Below are 11011 nucleotides of genomic sequence, written 5' to 3' on the forward strand. Positions count from 1 at the left end.
CAAAAACACTAAAATGCGATGACGATGTAAGTGTCATTGCATTTTAGTGTTTTTGTTAAACTATCCAGTTGAAGCCACTAGATGCGGCGCAGTGCTGCACTGCTGCGTTGTTAATTATAAATATTGCGGGAAAAGAGAACATCAATGCGGAGAAGATCTTGTTTACGTCAAAACTAAAACCAAGCCGTTCACACAGAACACATATTTCGCACATTTTCTAGACGGACATCTATCACCGTTGCACTCCTCGCGTCTCGCAGAGAGCGGCATGTTTAGAAAGCCATGTACAATTAATACAAGTTCAACTTTTAAAAAATATATCTAAAGACGTTATGGCGGTTTTTCCCCATCCCACTGTATCTCATGTTTTTAAATGAAGAAAGTAGCCTACTCTTTGTGATTGGTTTTCGGTCCTTATATATATATAACTATACATACATGCATGGTGCTGTTTTTTTTCTAATTGTTTAAGCAACTTTATTAATTATATATGGTTTATAAACATTATTTTAAACATTATGCACTTTTTTTCAAAAAGTTGTTATTTTGTTACGCTTTGAAGAAACGTGCATAGTATTTTGTGGCCTCAGGAGAGAAGCCAAAAGCTTTTTTCCCCCCTAACTGACATTATGCCTTTTAAATTCGAATATAATTTGAATTTTGATTATATTTAAGTGGAAAATTTACAGTCAATTTACAATAGTTTTTCAGTCATTTTGACAGCCCTATAGTGAAATCAGTCTGTAGAAAATTAAGAAAAAAAAAACACTGTGAATTTAAAGTGCAGACTGAAACTGAAGCTAGAGCATTATGTTCTCTAACTAACAGAAGATAATGTTTGGAAATGAAAACAATGTTTTATAACCCAAATTAGATATTAAACCAGTTTCATGCCTTTAGTGACTAGGGTTGGGCATAGCATCATCTATCGCCGATGGCTGACAGACTTTTTAATGATATAATTGTTTGCAATGTTTTGGCAGATGGCCATCTAGCGAAGCCAACCACCCAACCCCAATTTGGTAAACATCGCCCACCCCTATTAGTGACAAAAATCTAGATAAAACAGCTGATATAAGTAGTGACAACTCAGCAACAAGCTCCAGTGTTTCCCACAAATATCTGCATGCTAAGTGAAGTAATCAAGAGACACATTCACTTTTCCTTCAGCGCATGTTAAGACCACAGCACTGAGACAAACTTTATGAAATACGGAGGCAGGGTCATGCCCTCCAGTGTGAACACTAAGAGGAACTGTAACTGGTAGTCAGTCCTTCAGCATTCCTCCTCATGGTTTAGAAACGCTGCCCACAGAGCCACTTCTGCAACACACCACATCAGTGTTGCAAGTTGCAACACTTTTGAGAATGAAACGGGCAAGTAACAACACATTGTAGTCAAAGGATTAGAACACGCACAATCTCTGTAGTTTCCAGAGTCAATGATGCATGAATCAAGTCAAGTCCAAAACTAATTTGGAAAGACCAACTGCTGACAAATATTATGAATCAACTGAACACCAACTAATAAATGCATCTGATCAGGGTCAGGTGAGCTGAAAAGCAGCCTAAAAAGCAATTTAAAAGACACGTTTGACATTAGTTTGCAAAATTATAGTGACATTATAAATTTCTCTGGTAACCATAGACAACAGCACAAGTGATATCAGCAAATATTTATCTGAATGGGGCACTACTACTTTTACAATTCACATGGATTTCATGGTCATCTAGGTGTTAAATGCTAATATTTTTTTCAGATATTTAACAAATCCTAAACTTGAGCCAAACTGCGATTACTGTCTCTAAAATATATGATTTTTTCCCAAAGATCAAACCAGAGAACTTAACAGAAATGTTTAAGAAATAATTAGTAACACATGAGGTCACAATAAGGTTTCATTTGTTAATATTAGTTACATTATTTAACTAAAAATTAACAATACTTATTAATCCTAATGTTAATGCCAACATTTACTAATATGTGGACCCTTTTCACAGACTGTGATGACGCATTTCCACAGTTATTAACATAGTAAATCAAGCTATTTTTATTTAACAAAAATGTGCCTTTATAACACTTTGTGTTATAAGAAATATGCTTTATGTTACATTACTTTGGCATTAAATTACAGAAAACTAGTAGCCATCGCTACAGCATGAGTGTTTCTAATACAACAGTTGAGGGAATGATGGCAAATTTGTCATCTTTCTCTTTTCTGAACATGTAATAAATCTTTTGATATTTTTTCCTCTTTTGTAAAGTCAGAAGTGCTATCATGGATTTTATTTATTTTGCTATTGGAACATACTGCAACCTTAACTTTGGCAACTTCTGCTTGTGAGAACCCTGGAAATGTGAAAAGCATCCATTTTTAAAATGTACAATTTTAAAAAGTTTTATCTGTTGACATCAGTTAAAGTCGGTATGAAACTATCAAAATTTTGAGCATCCTTTCTTCTCTATTTTGATGTATATCCTAGTGAAACGAACAGGAAAAAAAAAAATGTAGGACAGGACTTGATTTTGTCCATCAAGAACTGATTGTTGGATAATGAACAAAGATATATTGCTCATTGTCAGTTCAGGTTAGCTAATGGATTAACTAATGGTACCGAATCAGATCAGACGTTATTGTAAAGTGTTACCAGATAATTGTTTTAAATATCTATTATTTAGGAATATATGGTCTAGCACAAGCACAATCAAATGATTTGGTGATGCTCTGAGACGTGCAATATTCCATAATAAATGTCACAACATCTACAGACTCTTTCACGGACACTATTTAGGCAGGCACGCAAACATTATGCCAATTTCATTTTGTAAGTGGAAGTGATATCCTCAATCTGCAAGCGTGACAACATGTGCTTAATATCCAGAATATCTAAAAGCTGTATTTAAGCCTCTATAATATAGCTTAATTACACTTGCCATGTGAATCTACAGAGGATGTCAGTCACCTCCAGTAATTAGGCACTGTTATACAATGGGAACAAGCACTTGCACACACACACACACATTACGGTTACGGGAATCACCGCTTCAGTGCGGCAGAACAACAAAATGGACTGCAGCCTTTTGCCTCACTTTCTCCATTCCTAAATCCACTTACCCGCCCCTTCCCTTTCCATTTCCTGCCCCCCTCTTCGCTCATTCACTAGCTCTCTGGTTTAAAACTGAAACCCAGCCTGTTTCCAACCTCTCTTAGTAGCACAGCTAAACTCCACATTCTCCAGCTATTACATCACAGAGGGCCTCTGAACGAACGACAGGCCAGTGGATGCTATTGGAAGAAACTGACCCGCAGTTGCAGTTACTGGAACAGTTTTGTGTTTACAGATACAGAAAACAGATCCTAGATTATGGACGTCATCAGTTTAGAATATCTGTAGATGCTCTCGCCACAGGGCATGTTTGTTTAAGAGAAGTATTCTAGGATTCAAGGAAATCAGATTGTGATCAAATGGCCCATTATTTGTGACTTGCATTACTGGTTTTCGAACACCACTGCCAATGGTAACAGAATGTCTTACTTTTGCATAATACAGGACAGGATGACGGCCACCCGAAATGCTTCCTCATGGACAGAGGGGTGTAATGCCGTATGCAAAATCCATTAGAACATCCAGAACTCCCAATCGGCAGTGCAGCACTTATTTCAGCGGGAACAGAAGCGACTCTAGGATCTTTCTACATTATAATAATATGCCAAAAATGGGATCACTGCTATTGACAAACTGAATTAAAGGAACTAGGTAAAAATCACTCTCAGTGGGATTCAAAGCATATTAGATGATACCTTAGTAGCTGATGACATCAGCAGATCTTCGTAAAGGTACTCCAAAACAGAAGTCAGCAAAACTAGTTTGTGCACATTAAAGATCTCAAATGACAGATCATGTGATTCAATGCCGCTCAACAGGATGAAAACTATGAACAACAAAATTAATTTGATGCCAAAAATTGCTTTTTAATACCCAAATGTAACTTCTTTCTAAATTGAATGACTTGAAGCTATATTTTATATGTACATGAGCAATAGTTCTCAAATACTGAGAAACACATTGTCAGGTAAATATGATGTATTTTTGTAATATTATGTATACAAACAATAGCAACAAACCAAGTGTAAAGAGAGATATACACAATAAGTATATCAAATGAATAATAGTCATTAGAATTTTGTTTTAATAACTTTGCTTCAATTATGTCAATAAAACATTTTCAAACAATCATAAAAATGTAGAAATTAATTTGAGAGAAATTAATACGTTTATTCAGCAAGGATGCATTAAATTGATTATTCTGAATGTTCTATTTATCACAGAATCCTGAAGAAAACGTATCACCGTTTCCACAAAAATATTAAGCTGCAAAACTGTTTTCAACATTGATGTTTTGGTGTATTTTATCAAATAAATCCAAACATTATATATATATAGCACAATATTTCTAATACAAGGGTACATCATTTAAGATGCCCACTCTTATGCTAGTCTCCAGTATGTATTGCTATTCTGCTCTTGATGATTATTAAATTATTAATTAACATTCTTCTTTACTCAAACTCTTTTGCGGAGGCTGTTGTCAAGCAAGGCTGCACAAAGGCTTCAGTACTGTTACAGCCTGTTCAGCAAAACATGTTACAGGCCTACACGTCCATATGACAGTCAACCCAGGGTGGCTTGTTCTACTCTGTAGCTGTTGGAGTGGGTGTGAACCATTCATTCATCCGTGCGAGAGGAGCAAAACTAGGCCTGCCAGCGATGAGCTCATTCGTTTAGCCAACGGACTCCTCTCAGCAGAACAGATGGGCGATCAGACTGCAAATTTGAGCCAGCAGTCTCTCAATTGTAACAAAGCTAGCCTTGAAACTTAACCATAACAATTCTCATTTGTTATACAATTTCAAAACTATTGTATAAATGTTTCTGTGTACGTGTTTGATTTACAAATTAAGGAACATTCGCCAAGTCTTGGGAACCTAGTGAAACATTTATATTTGGAAAATGATGCTCATCCACTTTAGTATATCTAACTAACTTTTAAAGTTAGGGCTGTGGGTCCAACTCAAGCACTATCAATTTCAACTGTTTTTCGTGGGCAGATCCAACAGCGAAGCGCATCCAAGTGCCTCTTGTTCCTACCAGTTTTGCACAACCTTGGGGAGCCCGCGCCCACGCCGCCCAGGAGAGCCCTGCCACCTTGACATTCCTGGAAAAGCACTGCGCAAATTTCACAACTACACCTCCATTATGTTTTTATCCATGCCTGTTGTCTGGTCTTAGCTAAAACTGTCCGATATCTTTGCATTTACAGACTGGAACTGCCCCACAGATCATGCACAGAGTGCATAAAAAACATTTCTGCAAATCTGTGCAATGCAGTCATCATTTTAAATCAATTTAATATTTTACCTAAAAACTATTAAAGTAGTAGCATTGCTATTTAATAAACAGGCCTACAATTTAAAAACCTATTTATATAAACTGAACTTGAAATTGCAATGCCATCGAGTTAATACTTCAACATAAAGCTAATGTAAAAAATATATATATTCTTGACAGAGAGAAAAATATATAGCCTAAATTAAATCTGCAATGCAAAATGATTAAATAATGAATCACCAGCTCATGATTAGAAATGCTTTGACAGATGTCAGACTCTGTGTGAACTTGTCTCTATCTGTTAATGCACATCTAAAACTACTTTTAAAAGTTCAGCATAAAAAAAGAAAAGTGCATGCAACTGGTTTCAAGCAGAAGCAGCACGATAACGAGAGAAGCGGGGCTGGTGCACTGCGCTGTGATTGAATGAACAAATCCAAAGCAAGCGACAAAAGGAAATATAATCACAATTCTCGGAAAAACAACGGCAACAAAGCGTACCATGTTTACAAGTACAAAAGCATCTTACCAAACCATGCCGTATGCGCCTTCTCCGATGTACGAGAGGTTAGTGTAACGTGGCCCGACGTCGAAAGCCTGACCGCGGACCATCTCGGCACCGGATCCGGGGTTCGGGCCGCCGCCAGCAGGGGCAGATACCGCAGCTGTCGCCATTGCTAAGAAACTGAGCTGCCTTTACACACACAACAAACGCGCTTTTTCTCACCCAAAGCAGATTATGAAGCTCAGGAAAAGCTCTTAGGTTGAATAAAACACCGCAGGAGGAAGGATAAGCGACGTGGTTAAACTAAACTGAAGTCTTCGCGTCGGAGTGAAAGGAAAGGGGCGGCTGAAGTGTTGTTGACTGGCATACATATAGTGATAGTAAGCTGCGCGTGCAGAGACTGACTACAAGCAGCAGCAGTAACGAGCGAAAGTGTTGCCGCAGGAAGTAACGGAGCAGATCACGTGGGTAGGGAGCGGAGAGTGGTTACCATAGAGATAGAAGTTACACTTTAATTCTCAAGAGGGTTAAAGATGCTTTAACCCTCGTTGATAAATGATGGGTAGGTCCTCTCGGTTTTACAGTGGTTGCAGATATTATTGTAAATCTGCTTCGGAAATTATAAGCAGATGTATCATGTTTGGGAGACTAATTGTAACAGTTTAACCACTTATAATTGAGCCAAACGGGTGACAGACAGGTCTTTGTGTACAAAGTATTTACACGACAAAAATCACTTCTGGTTAATCATTTGATTTGTGATCATGTGTTAATGTTAAATGTACACTGAAAAAAGTGATGTAGGATTTATAAACAATTTTCACTCAGAAACAAATAATTACAAAGTAACGGCAAGTAACGTGATTTTGAAGTATATAGGCTGAAACAGTAGGCCTGTTTTCTTGTAAAAGATACTCCAATAATCTTTGTTTTATTTACAGCTTCGAAAAAAATCATTTTTACAGTGTACCAGAACTGGTATTATCTGAATCAGCAGGTTCTTTTGTTTATTCTTATATAGGCTACATCATCGTCTTAAAACGTCAATATTAATGTTAAAAAAGCTAGTTTTGTTGGTCTTTTATGATGGTGTATCAGATGAACTTGATGAAAGATACTCTGAAACCAGCAAATCAGGCTGGTTTGTTGATCATCATCATCATCATCATCACATGTTTCTCATGTATTCAGCAAACCATATAAAGCTAATTAAGAGAAGCTCAAATATAAAAAAGCTTTACATTTCCTAAATGTCAATTCCAATACCATACTTCAATTTGTGTTATTTCAGTTTTCATGACTTCACTGTTAACCTAAAAAGTTATATATAATAATAATAATAATAATAATAATAATAATAATAATAATCAACAGTCAAAATATTACTGACCCCAAACTTATTCTGATCAAATGACCAAAATTGACAAACAGACCAAAAATGTAAGTTGTTATTCAGAAACTTCCTGTCTGTTGAACTGCTCAAATCTCACCTACACTTGCACATAGTCAAACTTATTGTGTCGCATTTGCAAACACCATTGGTTCTTAAGTATCTAAGGGGGCCTTAGATACTTAAGAACCAATGGTGTTTATATACGGAATATATAAATGGTGTCCACACGGAGACGCGTTTAGCTGTATACGCATACATTTTGTATCGTATAGGCGTTTCGTCCACACGGATCCGGCGTTTTGGGAGAGTGAAACTTCACTGTTAACCTAAAAAGTTATATATAATAATAATAATAATAATAATAATAATAATAATAATAATAAACAGTGAGTGTATGACTTTTGACTGAACCTAGTTTGCATTTCAACGGTAGTTTGGGTTATTGAAACTGATGACAAAGCTGTTATGCACATTTTCTTAAAAGATTCAAGTATGGTTGCACATAAAAAAGATACAAAACTGTTGCTGGGTCTTTCAAAAGGTAGGCATATGTACAATTTAGGTACTATTAAGTATTAATGTGACCCTTTAAGGTACTAACATATACAATTTAAGGGTAAATAAAGTAGCTTTTGTAACCTAGCGTACTGCTCCAGTGACAGCTTTGTACCTTTTTTTTTTCCTGAGTGTATGACTTAATATCAAGATATAAAACTCTAAGGATCTTACCTACGTGATTTGAATCTATGCATAATTTCATGATATAGGTCCTGTGTTCACATACTCTAGAAATGGGTCATTATAAGCTCATAAATTTGGATATTCTTTGCCCGTAAGAGTTCAGTTTTGCTCTGCAACCATTTTGTTGTAACAGAACAATCATGCGTGTACAAATTTTTACTTTGTGCAGCACATTTGCTTCACGTGTGAATCGTAAATCAGTCAGACAAATCTTCTCATAAGAAGAGTAAGTAAGTGCCTGTGAAAGGAGACCATGGTAAACTAAAGTGCACAGTTGTGTGGTTTACCACATTAGAGACAGCTAAACTAACACTGTCAACTGTGGCAACTAGTGCAGTTACAAATCCAGACACTAAACTGATGTGAAAACTACTTTATTCACATTATATCAGATTAAAGCCCAATGTTTGTGTCACTGGTTCTAAATCCACAAAAAGTTGCATAAAATGCTTTCCAAAATTGCAGGAAAATACCACAGGATGGCAATCACATTCAGCTTTTATGTTTTTCAGACGCTGGCATAGCCTAAACATTACAACATGAGAGAACATTTAGGTACAAGATTCTCTGTAGTACTGTACACTCAGTATGGAATCTGTATTATTTGATCCAGTATAAAACATTACTTGCACACAACATCAGCAGTTGCGGTAAATGATAAGCAAAATTAGGTCTGAAAAGAGTCAGCTCACTTAGGTTGATCAGTTAAGTTGCCTGTACAAAGATGATTCTGAAAAGTACACAAAGACAAGGCACTTTATTATGTACGGTTGAGAGCTGTTACACAGTACAAACAGCAACAATTACAAAATGTCCTGTGAAAAAAAACTGCAGGCGAAAAGTGTATAGAAATGCACACCAGCATAAAGTCTACCGATGCATACGTTCATGATCTTTCCTTTCTCCTGGACAAAGACACATCAGTAATTCAGTGCTCGAACCCTTTGAAGATCCAACTTTTAATACTAAGTACAATAAATGCATTAGAAGACACAGTCAAGAGCAAAACACATTCTGACTGAACAATGCCATTTGGCACTAGAAATGAAAATTCTGTCATCATTAACTGCTAGATATTCTGAAGAATGTTTTTGGCCATACAATGAAAATCAATGGGGTCCAAAAAACATTTGTTAAATTATCTTCTTTTGTGTTTCACAGAAGAAAGTCATACAGGTTTTGAATAACATGAGGGTGAGTAAAAGATGACAGCATTCACATTATGAGCAAAAATAAGGCATTGCGCATTTAAAATTCCCATCATTGGCACATCCCATTTCCTAATGAGTTATAGGAGATCATCGCTGATGATGTGCATAGATTTTTGGCTTTTACAGTCATTGGCAATTACAAAAATTAAGTAATGCAGAATTAATTCCGTATCTAAAATGGATGGGCAATTTGCTATATTTGTCAATCTAGGGGAAATAACACCATATTTATAATATACAGTGGGATCCAAAAGTCTGAGACCACTAGTGAAAATGCTTCTACATCATGAAGTGCCTTTGTTTTATACTCTTCAAAAAAAAAAACAAAAAAAAAAATAAAAAAAGATAAATAAAATAAAAATAGAAAAAAAAAGTAAAATAAAAATAAAAGACATTAAATAAAAAAATGTATATATTTGCGCTCAGTAAGATTTTATTTTTTTTAATAAATTAATATTTGTATTCAGCAGTGACGATCAAGTGGCTGTAAAGACTTTTACAGTGTTTTCAATAAGCACCAAATCAGCATATTAGAATGATTTCTGAAGGATCATGTGACACTGAAGACTGGAGTAATGATGCTGAAAATTCAGCTGTGCATCACAGGAATAAATTACATTTAAAATACATAAAAATATAAAACAGTTATTTAAATTGTAATATTTCACAATATAACAGTTTTTACTGTGTTTTTGATCAAATAAATGCAGCCTTGGTGAGCATAAGAGACTTTCTTTCCGACCCCAAACGAGTGTGTATCTATTTTAAATCCCAGATTTTCAATGGCCTCAGACTTTAAGATGCCACTGTAATAATGTTTTGTGATAAACTTTAAATATACTTCATTATATACATTATAAGATATAAATCTGGACATTTGCACTCTTTTATTAAAATATAGAATGCATTGGACTGAACCAAACGAGACATTTTCCCCATACAAACACCAAATCAACATCTCATCGCTCTGTCTTCACCTTCCTCATTCACTATCCATTAGGTTAGCGATATTCTTGGCCTTATCACATTATAGTGACTGTGCTACTATATCAGCTACTCGTCACGAGGCTTTCAAAAAGATTGAGCGGCCGTAACATGAGACGGCTTGCAGCATGCAGGACGCGCGGTTTGCAAAGTCTGGCTATTATAATATAACACCAACACGCCAGTATTAACACTGATATTTGGGGCAAAAAGGCACTGTAACAAAACCAATAAGAAATGATATGCATAAATAAAGGTTTACTGTACATTTTGAAAAACTGCTTTGTGAAAAGCTGCAGCAACAGAGAGACGATCTTGGCAAAGTCAGACTCGTAAATACAGTTTTGGCACATGAAGGAGCGTGTTTACACAGTACAGTACAGCCATAAATACTTTCTTTTTTTCAAATAAATAACAGTCTTAAAAATACTAACCACTACAACACTGGATTAGTACATCTGCTGACAGAGCTGAAGGCCTTCTAGTCAGTTATTTCATTATTGAAGCTGGTGTGGTCCGAAATGCAACGCAATACTGTATATGTTAAGACTATTCACATCAGTTTTCTCTGCATTGTAACAGTCGTATCAAATAGGGAGCGCGCAACCAACAAAGTACGCTCTGAAAAAATATTTGCATTTGCTTTACGCGTGTCTCTAAGGTACTACATTGTTTATGAGATATTAAAGAGATTAAATTAAAATTCTGTCATTAATTACTCACCCCTTTTGTCGTTTCAAACCTGTATGCATTTCTTTTTTTTTTCTGTTGAACACATCAGAAGATA

General features: G+C 35.8%; 1 protein-coding gene across 1 annotated transcript in view; it reads right to left on the reverse strand.

The window, feature by feature from the left end:
- Positions 1-6369, reverse strand: part of LOC107668740 (mitogen-activated protein kinase 1-like) — a 32227-nt gene extending 25858 nt beyond the window's left edge. The window contains exon 1 of the mRNA XM_016460716.1: positions 5920-6369. Coding sequence (XP_016316202.1) covers positions 5920-6065 — 146 coding nt within the window. The 5' untranslated portion in view covers positions 6066-6369. The remainder of the gene's footprint in view (positions 1-5919) is intronic.
- Between the last annotated feature and the right edge of the window lie 4642 nt (positions 6370-11011).

This window comes from Sinocyclocheilus anshuiensis, unplaced genomic scaffold, assembly GCF_001515605.1.
Source record: "Sinocyclocheilus anshuiensis isolate Anshui unplaced genomic scaffold, SAMN03320099.WGS_v1.1 scaffold36, whole genome shotgun sequence".
Taxonomy (NCBI): domain Eukaryota; kingdom Metazoa; phylum Chordata; class Actinopteri; order Cypriniformes; family Cyprinidae; genus Sinocyclocheilus; species Sinocyclocheilus anshuiensis.